The sequence below is a fragment of the Melanerpes formicivorus genome, unplaced genomic scaffold (genome assembly GCF_026170545.1).
Source record: "Melanerpes formicivorus ecotype bairdi unplaced genomic scaffold, bMelFor1.0.p_v2 SCAF_13, whole genome shotgun sequence".
Classification (NCBI taxonomy): Eukaryota; Metazoa; Chordata; class Aves; order Piciformes; family Picidae; genus Melanerpes; species Melanerpes formicivorus.
Window position 1 is genome coordinate 19357338 of NW_027142365.1, and position 18550 is coordinate 19375887.

Sequence of the window (18550 nt, forward strand, 5' to 3'; positions counted from 1 at the left end):
CTGTGCTGGACTCTCTCAAGCAGCTCCCTGAGGTCCTTCTTGAGCTGAGGGGCCCAGAACTGGACACAATATTCCAGATGTGGCCTCAGCAGGGCAGAGTGGAGGGGGAGAAGAACCTCTCATTTTTGTATTTGTATCCAGCCCCTACAGTAGCTCAAAGTACAGAATTATCACCAAAATATAAAGGCAGAACCACAGAATGTTAGAGGCTGGAAGAGACCCTGAAAGCTCATCCAGTCCAACCCCCTGCCAGAGCAGGAGCACCTGGAGCAGGTCACACAGGAACACATCCAGGAGAGGGGTTGTGTCTGGAGGGATGAGGCTAAAACAAACAAGAGCAGAACAAAAGTGCTTTACAAGCACAGATACAACACTCCCTTCTCTACCTGCATAGCAACATCTAAAAGCATTTATTTTGGGCAGCATCACATGGCTCAGACTGCAGCTTACTTTGACATTTCAGTTCCTGGGGGGTGTGTGTATGTGTAGCACCAGGCGTGTTTATGTTCTAGCCTTATGTAAGTGAAAACTACTCTGGAGTGCAATCCAGAAACTAACTTTAAGCATAACAAAACCAAATGGCTATTGAATCATAGAAAGGTCCAGGCCAGAAGGGAGCTCCAAAGCTCATCCAGTCCAACCCCTCTGCATTCAGAAGGGACATCCTCAACTAGATCAGGTTGCCCAGGGCTTTGTCAAGTCTTACCTTGAATATCTCCAGGGATGGAGCCTCAGCCACCTCCCTGGGCAACCTGTGCCAGTGTTCCACCACCCTCCTGGTGCAGAACTTGTTCCTCACATCCAATCTCAATCTGCTCTGCTCTAGTTTGAAGCCATTGCCCCTGCTCCTGTCCCTGCAGGCCTTTGCGAACAGTCTCTCTGCAGCCTTCTTTCAGCCCCCATCAGGTACTGGCAGGCTGCTGTTAGGTCTCCCTGGAGCCTTCTCTTCTCCAGGTTGAACACCCCCAGCTCCCTCAGCCTGTCCTTGGAGCAGAGCTGCTCCAACCCCCTGATCATTTTCATGTCCCTCCTCTGGTCCCTCTCCATCAGGTCCATGTATTTCCTATATTGAGGGCTCCAGACCTGCACACAGCACTGCAGGTGAGTTCTCAGCAGAGCAGAATAAAGTGGCAGACCCACCTCCCTGGCAGGATGGTAGATCCTGGCTACACAGCCTAGGGAAAGTCTCAAGCCAGCTGCATCAGGGCACAGATCAACTCTGAGCCAGAGGAAAGAGGAAGAATTTCAGCACATGGGAAAGGGGAGGTCTGATGACTTCTCATTATTTTAAAGGCTTCTAATTTGGGATTACATTTGTCTTCCAGGCCTTTCAAGCTTGTTCCCACAAAAAGAAACTTTCTTCTAAAAATGAGATAAGTTTCCCATCCACAAACAAAAACAAACTAAAAACATCCTTAGGTTTTTATTACTTTTTTTTAATTCTTAAAGATCTCTTCCATGGACAAAATCTGCTCCCAGCCACAGTGGTCAGACAAACGCATGGCTGCCCAGGGAGGTGGTGGAGTCACCAACCCTGGGTGTGCTTAAAGGTGGTTTGGATGTGGTGCTTGGGGCTGTGGTATAGGGGTGAAGCTTGTGGAGTACAATCATAGAATCAATAATCATAGTATCATTCAGGGCTGGAAGGGACCACAAGGATCATCTAGTTCCAACCCCCCTGCCATGGGCAGGGACACCCCACACTAGATCAGCCTGGCCACAGCCTCATCCAGCCTGGCCTTAAACACCTCCAGGGACAGGGCCCCAACCACCTCCCTGGACAACCCATTCCAGGCCTTCACCACTCTCATGGGGAAGAACTTCCTCCTCCCCTCCAGCCTCAATCTCCCCACCTCCAGCTTCATTCCATTCCCCCTAGTCCTATCACTCCCTGAGATCCTGAGAAGTCCTTCCCCAGCCTTCCTGTAGGCCCCCTTCAGATACTGGAAGGCTGAAAATAAGGATGGAAAAGACCTCAAAGATCATCGAGCCCAACCTCCTGACAGCTAAACCATGGCTCCAAGTGCCACATAAAATCCTTTCTTGAACACCTCCAGGGATGGGGACTCCACCACCTCCCTGGGCAGCACATCCCAATGGCCAATCTCTCTTGATGGGAAGAACTTTCTCCTCACCTCCAGCCTAAACCTCCCCTGGCACAGCTGGAGACTGTGTCCTCTTGTTCTGGTGCTGGCTGCCTGGGAGAAGAGACCAACCCCCACCTGGCTACAACCTCCCTTCAGGGAGTTGGAGAGGGCAATGAGGTCTCCCCTGAGCCTCCTCTCCTCCAGGCTAAGCAACCCCAGCTCCCTCAGCCTCTCCTCACAGGGCTGTGCTCAAGGCCTCTCCCCAGCTTTGTTGCCCTTCTCTGGACACCTTCCAGCAGCTCAACATCTTTCCTAACCTGAGGAGCCCAGAACTGGACACAGGCCTCAAGGTGTGGCCTAACCAGTGCAGAGTACAGGGCACAAGGACTTCCCTGCTCCTGCTGGCCACACTGTTCCTGATGCAGGCCAGGATGCCCTTGGCCTTCTTGGCCCCCTGGGCACACTGCTGGCTCATGTTCAACTGCTGTCACCCAGTACCCCCAGGTCCCTTTCTGCCTGGCTGCTCTCAGCCACTCTGACCCCCATAGGGTCAGTGGTTGGACTTGACGATCCCAGGGAGCTTTTCTAACCTGTTTCTGTGATTCTGTGAAGAGTTCACCTTGCTTCTCTTGCTCCTTTCTTTCCTTGTTCTCCCTCTAAAGCATTTAACTTCATGGGAAGGATGATGGGCAAATTACTTCCTGCACAGGATCAATTTGTGCACGATTGTGAGTTGAGCAGCCCTTTGTTTGCTGTACAGAACCTTCTTAGGCACAGGAAAATAGCTTTCTAGTAGTAAAAGAGGAAAGATCAAGTGCAGGAGGAAGTTCTTCACAATGAGAGTGGACCAGGCTGCCCAGGGATGTGGTTGAGGCCACATCCCTGGCACCATTCAGGATCAGACCTGCTGTGTCCCTGAGCAGCCTCACAGAATCACCAAGGCTGGAAGAGACCTCAAAGATCATCAAGTCCAACCTGTCACCACAGACCTCATGACTAAACAAGTGGAGGTTTTCCTGCTCACTGGAGGGGGGTTGGACAAGATGATCTTTGAGGGTCCCTTCCAACCTGGTGCACTGTGTGAATTCTGATGGCTCATCCTGCCCTACTTGTTATCTTTGTGGTTCTTGGATTGTATTTTTTCCACCAGAGCTTAATGCAAGAACAAGACCCTTGCCTTACAAATAAATTAATCTCCCAGTTACTTCCAGCTCTGGAAAACAAAACACAAGACTTCTTTTGTTTGCTTGTTTGTTTTTTCACACTGATCTAAGTCTGCTACTGTGATTTTCATATGCAAATTCGCTGGCTTCTCAGTGTTCTGTACAGCACTTGGCTGCAGTTAGGTAGCTAAAAATAAAGGGCTGAATCGTGACATGTGGACCTGGGCCAGTAAAAGCTGCTACACAGGGCCAGTCCTTCCTGACCTACAGAATCAACCAGGTTGGAAGAGACCTCAGAGATCATGAAGTCCAATCTATTACCTAATACCTCCTGACCTGGCTCCAAGTGCCACATCCAAGCCTTTCTTGAACGCCTCCAGGGATGGTGACTCCACCACCTCCCTGGGCAGCACATTCCAGTGGCCAATCTCTCTTGCTGGGAAGAATTTCTTCCTAACATCCAACCTGAACCTGCCCTAGCACAGCTTGAGACTGTGTCCTCTTGTTCTGCTGCTGGATGCCTGGGAGAAGAGACCAACCCCTTCCTGGCTACAGCCTCCCTTCAGGGAGTTGGAGAGAGCAAGAAGGTCTCCCCTGAGCCTCCTCTTCTCCAGGCTAAGCAACCCCAGCTCCCTCAGCCTCTCCTCCCTGGGAAGGGACCTCAAGGCTCAGCCAGTTCCAACCCCCTGCCATGGCCAGGGACACCTCACACTACAGCAGCTTGCTCACAGCCACATCCAGCCTGGCTGCAAACACCTCCAGCCAGGAGGCTTCCACCACCTCCCTGGGCAGCCTGTGCCAGGCTCTCACCACCCTCATGGGGAACAACTTCTTCCTCACAGCCAATCTCAATCTCCCCACTTCTACTTTTGCTCCATCCCCCCCAGTCCTATCACTCCCTCACACCCTCAAAAGTCCCTCCCCAGCTTTCTTGGAGCCCCCTGCAGATCCTGCAAGGCCACAATGAGGTCTCCTGGGAACCTTCTCCTCTCCAGACTGCACAACCCCAACTCTCTCAGGCTGTCTCCACAGCAGAGCAGCTCCAGCCCTCTGCTCATCCTCATGGCCCTTCTCTGGACACCTTCCAGCACCTCCAGAGTCTTCCTGGCATAGAGGCTCCAGCACTGGCCCCAGAGCTCCAGCTGTGGTCTCAGCAGAGTGGAGCAGAGGGGCAGAATCCCCTCCCTGACCCTGCTGGCCACACTTCTCTTGATGCAGCCCAGGCTCTGCTTGGCTCTCTGGGCTGCAAGTGCTCCCTGCTGGCTCCTCTTGAGCTTCTCCTCCCCCAGCACCCCCAAGGCCTTTTCTTCAGGGCTGCTCTCCAGCCAGTCCCTGTCCAGCCTGTAGCAGTGAATCACATGAAGCACTGGAGACATGCAGAGCAGTTTGCTGATAATTAAGAGTTTCATGTACAATTACTCATTACTGCAAACAGATGAGATCAATGTGTCTGAGTAAACCCCTCTCATTTTAATGAGCTTCTGCCTCAACACACAAAAAGCATGCAGCCCTAAGATTTAATCCACAAGACAAGCAGCAGGCATGGCTTAGCCCCCCAGTAGGCAAAACATCATCATCTGCAGGAGGAGACAGGAGAAATCTGACACTTTCAACTATCTACAGCCAGGGAGCTGATCTGCACTGAAAGTCTTATGAAGTCCCTCACCATTAAGCACTCCCCATGGTGGCTGACATCAAAGCAGGAAAAAAGCAGCAGAGGCAGTGCTGAGCCTGAACCTTTGCTAATTACAATGGGTAACATAGCACCAGGCCTTGAGACTGCTCTCATGGTTAGTGGCAAACATAAACCCTCTTGCAAAAGCATAAAGGAAAGGATTTAGGCAGCAGAGCCACTGATGTGAAGTCAGATCTGGAAACAGCAATAATGATGGAAGAAAGGAACTGGAAAGAAGAACACCAGAAAATACAAATTGAGAAATGAAAAGGAGCTTCACCCTCCAAAGGGAACAAATTGCCAATTACAGGGATCAAAAGAGTGCCTTGAGTTAAAGGGAAAGAGCATCACTGTGATGGATTAGAGAACTGCTAAGGAAATCAGGGATGACAGAGCGCCCTAAGCATTTTCCTTCCCAGGCAAAACCTTTACAAGATATTTTAAAGTGACCATGACCCAAGCAATGAATAGCATAGAGGACAGAGCAGAACATGCACATCCAGCTCTTTCCAGCTCTCAGAAAACCAAGTCATTGCCACTTTAATCAGATCCTTACAACAAGGCAACAGAATGTTCCTGCAGGTCTGACTCGTGAGCTCCCTCTGGTCAGGGGCCAGGCCTCTCACCACGCAGGAATGAGATCCTCCAGCGAGCACTGGGGGAGCCTCCAGCACTGCCTGCATAACCCTGAACCCTCACACCCACACTCAACCACCAGCTGCACATCAGACAATCACAAAATGCTCTGGGTTGGAAGGGACCTCCAAAGCTCATCCACTCCAACCCCCCCTGCACTCAGCAGGGACATCCTCCACTGGATCAGGCTGCCCGGAGCCCTGTCCAGCCTCACCTGGAATAGCTCCAAGGATGGAGCCTCAGCCACCTCCCTGGGCAACCTGTTCCAGTGTTCCCTCACCCTCCTGGTGCAGAACTTGTTCCTCACATCCAATCTCAATCTGCTCTGCTCTACTTTGAAGCCATTGCCCCATGTCCTGTCCCTGCAGGCCTTTGTGAACAGTCTCTCTCCATCCAGCCCTCACCACTCTAGCAGTAAAGAAGCTTTTCCTAATCTCCAACCTAAACCCTCCCTGGCACAACTTAAGCCCATTTCCTCTCATCCTATCTCGGATTACTTGGGAGAAGAGACCAACCCCAGCCTCACTCCAACCTCCTTTCAGGTAGCTGTAGAGAGCAGCAAGATCTCCCCTCAGCCTTCTCCACGTTCCCATAGTAGAGAATAATTCTATGGCTAGGTCTCCAGGCCTGGATTTCTTCACACACCAGTCAGAAAAGACAAGACTTGCCTTCAGGAACCCTATGCCAGTGAGGATCTCCATGCACTTACATGAGTCTGCTAAATGCATTCCACAGCTCTTTCATAGAATCTCCCACCAACACCAAAAAAACCACAACCCAACAAAAGCCCCAACCCAAATCATCCAAACAAAAAAAAATTAAGGCACACCTAATGTATCCAAATTTGCACCAATAATTGAAGAATAAGCACTTGACAGATGCTGCACTTTCCCTTCCCTTCCTTCCTGCTAAGAAATGTGTAACAAGGTTCAATCTTCGATGCTCTCTGCTGCTGCTGCTCTGTGACAAAGCCTTGCCAGCCCTGCAGCCCAACTGTCACCAGTTCCTACACTGCTAAGCCACATCCCAGTGCTCTCACCCTCTCCTCTGAGCAGATGACCTGGCAGTTTGCAGGTGCTAGACGAGGAGCAGGGCACTTGGCCTGCCCTTCTCCTCTCCAGGGGCTCGGGAGTGCAAACGTGCTGCACGCCTCCCTGTAACACCCCTGATGAAGATGTCTACTCTCACCTCAGCAAGAGGAGCATGCAAGAGTTAGGAGGTGTTAAAGCTCATGCCCAAACCCCACTGTGCATCCTACAGCCTTTTAAGATTGGCAAGTACAGCTGCAGGCCATATGCCTGCTCCTCCCCACCTGCTCTCCTTGCATTTCTCTATTTCTCTTCTACAAGAAAACAGAAGAAGCCTCAGTGACTGAAAGGTATTTCATAGTATCATAGTATCAGTCAGGGCTGGGAGGGACCACAAGGATCATCTAGTTCCAGCCCCCCTGCCATGGGCAGGGACACCCCACACTACATCAGCCTGGCCACAGCCTCATCCAGCCTGGGCTTAAACACCTCCAGGGACAGGGCCTCAACCACCTCCCTGGACAACCCATTCCAGGGCTTCACTATTTGCAGGGAGCAACAGCCAGCTACAGTGAAGCTTCCCTCTGCTAAGGGGCTGCTGCCCTGCTGACAGCCTAAGACAAGACCCTGGAGGGCAGGAAATGGTGATTTTGGTTGCTCTGTGTTATTTTATCACAGAATCACAGAATGTTAGGGGCTGGAAGGGAGCTCGAAAAGCTCATCCAGTCCAAGCCCCCTGCCAGAGCAGGAGCACCTGGAGCAGGTCACACAGGAACACATCCAGCCGGATTTTGAGTATCTCCAGAGAGGGAGAGATTCATTCATTTAAAGCTCTTCTTTCCTGGCACAGGAGAGACCTGAGCAAAAGAAACAGAAGAAAAGTAACAGAGTGCAGAGAAACCAGCCCTGGAAGAGAAGAGCAACTTCCCAGCCATAATGGTTTGAAATGATAAACCGAGAGACAAAGCAAGACAAAACCAGAGATCAGCTCTGGGAGACAGCTACCAAAGACACAAGCATTGTTTCAGAAGGATTTTAGACTCTAGGAAAATGTAAGAAACAATTATTGTGGCCTATATATGCTGCTGGTGTGCAATACCCAAGTGGCAAATAAATATCCCTGGAAGAGATGAGCACATGAGAGAATTTACTGAGAGAGCCCCGGACAGTGCGAAACAAAGCTGAAGAGCAAAGGAGAACCATCAGAAAAGGACCAGCTGCAGTCTGAAGGTACTTTAGTCTCGAGAAGAGAAGGCTGAGAGGGGATTTGATCAATGCCTATCAATACCTGAGGGGTGGGTGTCAAATGGAGGAGGCCAAGCTCTTTTGGGTGGTGCACAATAAGAAGATAAGGAACAATGGACACAAACTTAAACACAGAAGGTTCCACCTCAACATGAGGAGAAACCTCTTTGGTGTGAGGCTGCTGGAGGCCTGGAGCAGGCTGCCCAGAGAGATTGTGGAGCCTCCTTCTCTGGAGACTTTGAGAACACATCTGGATGTGCTCCTGTGTGACCTGCCCTGGGTACTCCTGCTCTGGCAGGGGGATTGGACTGGATGAGCTCTGGAGGTCCCTTCCAACCTCTAACATTCTCCTATTCTATGAAGGGCTTTCTTTAGTTGAAGGACTACTAAAACTTTTTGTGGCCAGTAAGGAGCATGACAACAAAAGGTTCCCACATCAGGAGAGGAGAGACCACCTCTTGCTGGTGACCATGAGAAAAACCCAGTGCATGGAGTTGGATTTCATCTCTCCTACATTTGGGTACACTCCACTGAACTGCTGCCACATTGGATATAGCTTTCAGGGATGCTGCCAGAAGGGAGCAAAACCTCCCCTGCCTCCATAATGAATGGCTACATTCATTAGTATTTAAGTAAGAAAAGGGAGAGAAATGTTGTTTGTTCGTGGCCTAAAAGCATTCTTGCAAAGTCAGTACTGGGAAATGTGCTGTTGCAAAAGGTTTATTGGAAGAGCAGCTAAACATGGTCTGAATTGTGAGCAATCAGATCAGCTGAAGCAGAGCAGCAGAGGGCAGTGTGATTAATCTGCTCAGAAGGGATCTCACTCCCACTCCTCATCCCCACCTGACCAGCAGCGAAGGGATGGGGATAGAGATCCAGGCAGAACAGTCAGTGCCAGGGACAAGTAAATAAGCTGCTCTTCTGGAGTCACCACAGGCACAGTACTCCACAAGCCACTTTACCATCAACAGCAGTCAGCACAGAAAGACAACTGAACAAGCCTGTCCCTGGTCTGCCTGCAGTTTTACTTTCAGCCACGCAACCCATAGCTGGAGTCAAGCACTCCTGCGGTGAGGAAGCCTTCAGATTTGGAAGGGAGGAGCACCGAACAGCATCAGGGCACAGAGGAAATCCAAATGCAAGTGAAAGAGCTGAAGAAAACAGTCGAGATGAGAGCTGGATTCACTCAAAATGTGTCAATTTGTTAGGACCTCCACTGACAGATGATGCATAAGAAGGCAAGAAAATGAACAAGAGGGAAACAATAATGGGAAATAGGAAAGAATTCATCTGTGGCAAGACACCTCCTTCTCTGCAGGGTAGTCTGTAGCTGGTTTCGTTCTCTTCAGACAAGGCTTCATTCTCTTTTCTTTTAAACTTCTACTACCATTTACTCTTCTGATTTGCTATGACTCTTCCTGTAACACCACAGAGGAAGCTTGATGATGAAAAACCAGCAGCAGAAATAGAACCTAACTATGTCTGGGGAATGAGGGACTTGGAAGTAGGACCAGAAAAAAATCACATGGGAGAGAGGGGGAAAAGAAGAGAAGCCAAGAGTTACCATGAAAAGATTAGTATGTTACAACAGAAAAGATCTAGTTGAGGATGTCCCGCTGATTGCAGAGGGGCTTGGACCATGGAATACAGAATTAGCCAGGCTGGAAAAGACCTTTGAGACATTGAGTCCAACCTATCACCCAACACCATCTGATCAACTAAACCATGGCACCAAGTGCCTCATCCAGGCTCTTCCTGAACACTTCCAGGGATGGTGACTCCACCACCTCCCTGGGCAGCACATTCCAATGGGCAATCTCTCTTGCTGGGAAGAATTTCTTCCTAACATCCATCCTGATCCTCCCCTGGCACAGCTTGAGACTGTGTCCTCTTGTTCTGGTGCTGGGTGCCTGGGAGAAGAGACCAACCCCCACCTGGCTACAACCTCCCTGCAGGGAGTTGGAGAGGGCAATGAGGTCTCCCCTGAGCCTCCTCTCCTCCAGGCTAAGCAACCCCAGCTCCCTCAGCCTCTCCTCACAGGGCTGTGCTCCAGACCCCTCCCCAGCTTCGTTGCCCTTCTCTGGACACCTTCCAGCAGCTCAACATCTTTCCTAAACTGAGGAGCCCAGAACTGGACACAGGACTCAAGGTGTGGCCTGAGCAGTGCTGAGCACAGGGCACAATGACTTCCCTGCTCCTGCTGGCCACACTCTTCCTGATGCAGGCCAGGATGCCATTGGCCTTCTTGGCCCCCTGGCCACACTGCAGGCTCATGTTCAACTGCTGTCACCCAGTACCTCCAGGTCCCTTTCTGCCTGGCTGCTCTCCAGCCACTCTGACCCCAGCCTGTTGCACTGGACCTTCTGAGGTGCCTTCCAAGCCAGAGCACCATTCTGTGATTCTATGATATACAAATCAACACAGCATCAGGGTTAGTTCAGATTCTTAAACTGAATAGTCTACAAATTCATCCTCCTGAGGTTCTTGAACTGAATTACTAAAAAGAGAACTGGAGCTGACTAACAACCAGGCAGTGACCACCTCACACTGGTGCATCTGAATGGACTTGGCTCGTTTCATGGCCTCAGAAAACCAAATGCTGATTTCATCTCAAGAGGACCACACCTAAAACTACTACTTGGCACTGCAGTATCCCTGGGTGCTGTGTGTTACTCCTCAGGGCAATGGTTAGCAATGCCTTCACCTGGCTAAATCTGCACCACTGAAACTATGCCACAGCCCCAGCTGGACTGGGAACACAGAAAGTGAACCTGCATCCAAAGCAGTGTGGCCAGCAGGACAAGGGAGGGGATTTTCCCCCTCTGCTCTCTTCAGACCCCACCTGGAGTAGTGTGTCTGGTTCTGGTATCTTCATCATAAGAGGGACATGGAGCTGCTCAAGTGGGTCCAGAATCATAGAATAGAATCACAGAATCAATAAGGTTGGAAGAGACCTCAAAGATCACCAAGTCCAACCTGTCACCACAGACCTCATGACTACTAAACCATGGGTCCAAGTGCCACATCCAATCCTCTCTTGAACACCTTCAGGGATGGGGACTCCACCACCTCCCTGGGCAGCACATTCCAGTGGCCAATTCCTCTCTATGGGAAGAGGCCTTGAAGATGGTTGGAGAGCTGGGGAACCTCCCTTATGGGGACAGGCTGAGGGAGTCAGGGCTGTTCAGCCTGGAGAAGAGATGGCTCCAGGCAGACCTTAGAGCAGCCTTCCAGAACCTGAAGAGGGCTACAAGAGAGCTGGAGAGGGATGTTTTTACAAGGGCTTGTAGTGACAGGGTGAGAGGGACTGTATTGAAGCTTGAGGAGAGCAGATTTAGACGGGAGATTAGGAAGAAATTCTTTCCAGTGAAGGTGGTGAGACACTGGAACAGGTTGCCCAGGGAGGTTGTGGATGTCCCCTCTATGGGAAGTGTTCAAGGTCTAATTGGATGAGGCCATGAGCAACCTGGTCTAGTGGGAGGTGTCCCTGCCCACAGAATCATAGAATCACAGAATGTTAGGGGTTGGAAGTGACCTTGAAAGATCATTTAGTTCCAACCCTCCTGCCAGAGCAGGGTGACCCAGGGCAGGTCTCACAGGAACACATCCAGGTGGGCTTTGAGTATCACCAGAGGAAAACTCCACACCCGCCCTGGGCAGCCTGGTCCAGGCAGGAGGCTGGAACTAACTGATCTTCAAGGTTCCTTCCAGCCCAAACCATTCTGTGAATCTATGAACTATCTTTCTGCACTAATATGAACCTAAAAGCCACAGAATCTTAGGTAATATGGAATAACAGCCCAATACCTTGTGCCTGCTAGAAAGAGCTTCCCAGGGGCAGCAGCTCTAACTGTCACAATCAGGTATACCATGACTATACCACGAGCAGTTCCAACACCTGCAGGGACATTATTTCAGTTGGAGATCTTGCATGATGAAAATAGCAAAGAGATTTCCATCTAGATATATTTCACATAGTTAGCAACCTTTTAAGAGCAAATGAAGAGCGTTCACTACACTCACTCCTCTGCCAAGCGGTGCCAGGCTCGGCCAAACTGGATGGAGAGGCCTGATCCAAGACATCAGCCACGATATACAGCCAGGCTAAGAGAAATCCTCAGCTTTGCAAGAGGAAAAATCTTGGCTAAGGGAAAGTTTGAGTCTTGTTTGCAACTCTACAAAGGCTCTTCAATTACATTTCACTAAATCACAGTTCACATAAGCAGCACTTCAGAAAGAGCATGTTTAGGAGTAATATTACTCCCTAAGCCTGCATGCTGGGTGTCTTGGCGGTGGTTTTTCCCTGCCTTGCCATGGAATGATTCTAGGATTGATACTCCCGTACCTTAGCGAAGAAGACAGTGGTGGGCTTAACCAAAAGTACCTGAAGGCAATCTGCAGGTTGATGATTCCCATTTTCAGCCTCTTCTCCTCACTGTGACTATGTTCTAAAAGCAGCAAGATTTTACAGTATTGCTATTTTTTTGCCTTTTTTTAACTCATGCTAATGGGGGAAAAAACCCACAAATCAGTAGAATTGTCTTGAAATGCCATGCATGGTAAGGAATCACAGCATTACAGTATCACCAAGGTTGGAAGAGACCTCAAAGATAGAATAGAATAGAATAGAATAGACCAGACCAGACCAGACCAGACCATGTTGGAAGAGACCTTCAAGATCATCGTGTCCAACCTATCATCCAACACCACCTAATCAACTAACCCATGGCACCAAGCACCCCATCAAGTCTCCTCCTGAACACCTCCAGTGATGGTGACTCCACCACCTCCCTGGGCAGCCCATTCCAAAGGGCAATCACTCTCTCTGTGTAGAACTTCTTCCTAACATCCAACCTAAACCTCCCCTGGTGCAGCCTGAGACTGTGTCCTCTTGTTCTGGTGCTGGCTGCCTGGGAGAAGAGACCAACATCCACCTGGCTACAACCTCTCTTCAGGTGGTTAGAGAGAGCAATAAGGTCACCCCTGAGTCTCCTCTCCAGGCTAAGCGACCCCAGCTCCCTCAGCCTCTCCTCACAGGGCTGTGTTCCAAGCCCCTCACCAACTTCGTTGCCCTTCTCTGGACACCTTCCAGCAAGTCAACCTCCTTCCTGAACTGAGGAGCCCAGAACTGGACACAGGACTCAAGGAGTTGCCTAACCAGTGCAGTGTACAGGGGCAGAATGACCTCCCTGCTCCTGCTGGCCACACTCTTCCTGATGCAGGCCAGGATGCCATTGGCCCTGCTGGCCATCTGGGCACACTGCTGGCTCATGTTCAGCCTACCATCAACCAGCACCCCCATGTCCCTCTCTGCCTGGCTGCTCTCAGCCACTCTGACCCCAGCCTGTGGCACTGCCTGGGGTTGTTGTGGCCAGTGTGTAGAACCTGGCACTTGGATGTGTTCAATCTCCTGCCCTTGGCCTCTGCCCATCTGTCCAGCCTGTCGAGGTCCCTCTGCAAAGCCTCTCTACCCTCCAGCAGATCAACTCCTGCCCCCAGCTTGCTGTCATCTGCAAATTAACTGATGATGGACTCAATGTCCTCCAGGGATGGTGACTCCACCACCTCCCTGGGCAGCACATCCCAATGGCTAAAACTCTCTCACTGAAGAACTTTCTCCTCACCTCCAGCCTAAACTTCCCCTGGCACAGCTTGAGACTGTGTCCTCTTGTTCTGGTGCTGGTTGCTAGAGAGCAGAGACCAACCCCTTCCTGGCTACAACCCCCCTTCAGAAAATTAACTAGCATTATTATTCCAAAGGCCTTTTTGCTTCCATAATCTTATTTCGTCTACACCGAAGGTTTATGTAGGATTAGTTTATGCATAGAGAAGATAATGAACTTGGCTCTGAAAGCTAAAAAATATTCCCTGAACTAAAAAGCTGCATTATTGCTACCTTAAAGTATCTTTTTTGCTCTGAGTGTTCAGAAACTGGTTCTCTAAAGCACAATAGAAACACACACAGGACATGTGCGTTAGCAAACACTCCTTCCTCTCTAGGAGGAGGATTTTCATATCTGGCTAAAAGGAGGGGTGACAAATCAATTTTATGAGCTGTGTCTGACATTTGTCCAGAGCAGAGAGGCAGCATATGATTTGACAGTTGCCCATTCTGTGCTTAGGGCTGAAAAGATGTGAAGATGAAGGGATTTATAGGTCAGAAATCAGTGCTCTTGCCACCGCCTCATGAGAAGCTGGCAAAGCATATGGCCCTACCAAAATGTCTGTTCTGCACTTGGAGGCTGCAGTCAAACTGACATCCAAAAAGCCACTTTTCCCTCTTTTAGCTTAGCCTGGTCTCTGTTTCAGTGCTTGGTTTTCCTTTTGCTATCACGGGCCCCCAGTAAGCAAAGATCAATTACTGAGTCTCTTGACAGGTTGGCATCATTTTCCTGTGGCAACTCAGCACTTCTGTGATGAAACTGGACCCCATTCTCAGGGAAGAGCGAGCATCACACATCACTCTGGCGGCAGCAGTAAAAACTGCCACCCCAAAAGGAAAACGACAAAAAGCCCAGCCAAACAACCCTCTGTCCCAACAAGAAAGACCAAGCATGTTTGCAATTTCAAATGCACGCAGGCAGATTTTACCACTCTTCTGCTGCGTTTAAAAATAGCCCCCTAAGTCCTTGTAGCCAACTATTGCAAACTCGCAGATATTATGCAACGTTCACAGATTAAACAGGAACCACCTTTCAAAACATTAAAGTCTTTTTGCCAGGAGCGCGAACGCCCCATCCCCTGCCTCCCCATCCCCTGCCTCCCCCTCCTCCTCGCCCCTTCCTCCCCTCGAGGGCCGCGCACATGGGTAGCGGTAACCGCTCGGAGGTGACCGTAGAGGGCCAGCAGCTGCAATCAGCGCCTTCATCTCCCCAAAATCCCCGCTCCAGGCAGCGGCATGAATCGCCTTCCCCCCACCCCCTCACGCCGCCCGCAGGCTGTGCAAGCGCCGGGGAAGCTTTCAGCGCTGCGTGGTAAGCATCAGGTAGAGATACAACAGGTTTCTGGAGCAGTGACAAACAGCCGTAACCTCCGAGTAATACATGCACGGAGGAGCGCCGTAAGCGCAGCGATGCTTATATACACATCCACCCTCCGGATCCTCTTAGGAAGCTTCCGTGCCACACCGCATCCCGCAGCGGCTATTAATTGCACGGCATTTCGGGCCAGGGGCGAGGATAGGGCTTGTGGGCGGCTTCGGAGAACCCACAAACTTTTCCGACGGCGAGGAGCCGGAGCTGAAGGACGCGGGAGCTCCGGCAGCCCCGCCGCGCCTCTCCCAGCCCGCCCAGCCCAGCCCAGCCGCGCCCCGCCGCAGCCCCAGGCCGAGCCCCGCCGCCCCCCGCGGTACCTGCGCTGCCGCCGCGGCGGGCAGGGGGTTGTCCAGCAGCTCCATCTGCACCTCCTGCGCCGGGCTGGGAGGAGATTTGGACATGTCGCTCTGGACCATTGGCGAGCACGGAGGGCGGCTGGGCGCCGAGCCCCTCGGCGGGGCAGAGCCGAGCAGAGCCGGGGCGGGGCGGCGGGGCGCCCCTCAGCGCCCGGCCATGGCGAGGGCGGCAGCGGGCGGGCGGAGGCGGGCGGCAGCGCGGCCCCGGCTGCTGCCGGCGGGGAGAGCGCGGCGCGGCGCCGGGGGACGGGACATCGCCGCCGCCGGGCGCGGGGGGAGGACAGGGGGCGGTGCGTGGAGGAGAGGGAAAGTGACAACCAGCAGCTCCCGCCCGGCGGGGGACGCGGGCGCGGGGCGGTGCCAGCGTCCCCGCCGGGAGCCGCGGGGCGGGGGCGGCGGAGGGGCGAGCGAGAAAGTTATGGGAGGGGGTGCCAGGCCCTGCTGCTCCTCGCCGCTCGGCCGAGGGCGGGAGGGGCTGGCTGCCGGCTGCGCTCGGTAAGTGATTTCCCTTCCCGCCGCTCGGCTGGAGGAGTTGCGGATTCCTGGGAGCAGCTTGGGTGGCAGCGCACGGAGAGGCGCGGGGCGGCCCCGCAGCCAGCCCTGCCCGGCAGAGACGGGGCAGGCAGGATGCTCCCCGCCGGCCCTCAGCCCTGCCCGGCAGAGACGGGGCAGGCAGGATGCACCCCGCCGGCCCTCAGCCCTGCCCGGCAGAGACGGGGCAGGCAGGATGCTCCCCGCCGGTCCTCAGCCCTGCCCGGCAGAGACGGGGCAGGCAGGATGCTCCGCGCCGGTCCTCAGCCCTGCCCGGCAGAGATGGGGCAGGCAGGATGCTCCCCGCCGGCCCTCAGCCCTGCCCGGCAGAGACGGGGCAGGCAGAATGCTCCGCGCCGGTCCTCAGCCCTGCCCGGCAGAGACGGGGCAGGCAGGATGCACCCCGCCGGCACTCAGCTCTGCCCGGCAGAGAGGGAGCAGGCAGGATGCACCCCACCGGTCCTCAGCCCTGCCCGGCAGAGAGGGAGCAGGCAGGATGCTCCCCGCCGGTCCTCAGCCATACCCGGCAGAGAAGGGGCAGACAGGATGCTCCCCCCGACTCAGCCCTGCCCGGCAGAGAAGGGGCAGACAGGATGCTCCCTGCCGGCCCTCAGCCCTGCCCGGCAGAGACGGGGCAGGCAGGATGCTCCCTGCCGGCCCTCAGCCCTGCCCGGCAGAGAGGGAGCAGGCAGGATGCTCCCTGCCGGCCCTCAGCCCTGCCCGGCAGAGAAGGGGCAGACAGGATGCTCCCTGCCGGCCCTCAGCCCTGCCCGGCAGAGAGGGAGCAGGCAGGATGCTCCCTGCCGGCCCTCAGCCCTGCCCGGCAGAGAGGGAGCAGGCAGGATGCTCCCCGCCGACTCAGCCCTGCCCACAGCCTCTGGTGTAGAATCGCTCAACCAGGCTGCAAGCCTGCGGCAGGGGCCATGGCTAGGCTTGGTAGGCAAAAAGAGCAGTTTCCGAAGAGAAAGTTCCCTAGGTCTGTCCTGCTGGTGTGGGTTATTCGGGTATTGCTTGGAGAAGCTCATGCAATGATGTCAAGGGTCAGGGCTGGGCAGAGCACTAACCGAGTGCCAGAGACTCTCTGTGGACCACTCTGCCTTCCCAAAGGGAGAGAAAGGCACTGAGGGAGAGAGGCTGATGGGGTGGGAAAGAAACTGAAACTGCTGCAATGAAAATAATAACAATGAACTGAAAAGGATACCAAGAGAGATGAACCAGTGTGGAACCCAAGCCCTGGTGGCAATCAGTCACTGTCACCACTGGTGCTGTGGCAGACGTCCCAGGCTGGACTCAGTGGCAGATGGTAACCAGATTCAGGAGCTGCTGCATTCTGGAACTGGATTCAGGAACTTACGGACTGCAGTCAAAGGCAGAACAGATCCCTCCTCAGACACCAGCCATTGAGGAAAAGGAAGTCCCTGGTGACTGCTCAGCTTCATACTGAACATGATGTCCATGGGATGGAGTTCCTCAAGGCTCAGCTGAGAGTCACTTGCACTGTTTCCTCCTCCCCACAGGTGCAGCCCTGCACCCCCAAAAGATGCAGCAGTGCCCTTGGTCTGCACCCCAGCCATGGAGCATTGTCAGTGCCACTGCCTGTGAGCATGGCCTGAGCTGCAGAGAGTGCAGCTGCTGAGCTGGGACTGAGCTGGGAATGGACAGCACTGACCAGGATTAGTTCCAGGACAAGACATCAAAAGACTTTCACATGATGACCCAAAAAGTTGCCATGCAGAACAGCCTGACTGTTGTCTCTCTGTGCTTCCTGCATGGTGGTGATACCAGGCCAGGCTCCTTTGCTGGAGCTCCTAGGTTGCTCTGTATTTAATCACCAGAAAATCTCTGTTGTTCTGTTCTGACTCAAACCAGGACAAGGCATGAGTAATTCCTAGCTAGCAGGTAGGATCAAACCCACAGGCAATGTTATCTAACCTGTAGCAGCCCAGTATCTGTCGTGTTACCAGATACCAGACCCCACGTGGAGTACTGCCTCCAGTTCTGGAGCCCCTATTACAAGAGGGATCTGGAGGTGCTGGAAGGTGTCCAGAGAAGGGCCAGGAGGATGAGCAGAGGGCTGGAGCACCTCTCCTGTGAGGACAGACTGAAGGAGTTGGGGCTGTTCAGTCTGCAGAAGAGAAGGCTCCCAGGTGACCTCATTGTGGCCTTCCAGTATCTGAAGGGGGCCACAGGAAGGCTGGGGAGGGACTGCTCAGGATCTCCAGCAGTGATAGGACTAGGGGGAATGGAATGAAGCTGGAGGTGGGGAGATTGAGGCTGGAGGTGAGGAGGAAGTTCTTCCCCATGAGAGTGGTGAAGCCCTGGAATGGGTTGTCCAGGGAGGTGGTTGGGGCCCTGTCCCTGGAGGTGTTTAAGGCCTGGCTGGATGAGGCTGTGGCCAGGCTGATGTAGTGTGGGGTGTCCCTGCCCATGGCAGGGGGGTTGGAACTAGCTGATCCTTGTGGTCCCTTCCAGCCCTGACTGATACTATGATACTGCACAGGAGGCTTTTCAAAACCTGGCCTAGGGAAGATTCCCTTCCACCTCCAGCCTTGAGATGATCTGTCATTGATTGCTTGGGATGGAGCCCCAGCTTTGTGACTGTCCTGGCAAAAGCCTCTGGCCACATCAGCTCACAACAGACTGATAGCTGTGGGCAGAGGAGATTCTTTAGGGGAAGGCTCATTACCTCTTGTTGGTGCCTTTGGTTTGGAGTAAGCTGTGTTTCATGCAGCACCAGAGGGAAACTTATGCTTTCTGTAGCACTTCATGATTGCTTGTGAAATCTCTTCTCAGTT

The 18550-nt window shown here is 53.0% G+C and overlaps 1 protein-coding gene across 2 annotated transcripts in view; it reads right to left on the reverse strand.

Moving 5' to 3' along the window:
* The window catches only part of CACNB2 (calcium voltage-gated channel auxiliary subunit beta 2), a 344461-nt gene extending 329057 nt beyond the window's left edge, over window positions 1-15404 (reverse strand). The window contains exon 1 of one of the 2 annotated variants that reach the window (XM_068146356.1): window positions 15186-15404. In XM_068146356.1, coding sequence (XP_068002457.1) covers window positions 15186-15284 — 99 coding nt within the window. In that variant the 5' untranslated portion in view covers window positions 15285-15404. The remainder of the gene's footprint in view (window positions 1-15185) is intronic. The other variant, XM_068146359.1, reaches the window with a different exon arrangement.
* Window positions 15405-18550: the final 3146 nt, after the last annotated feature.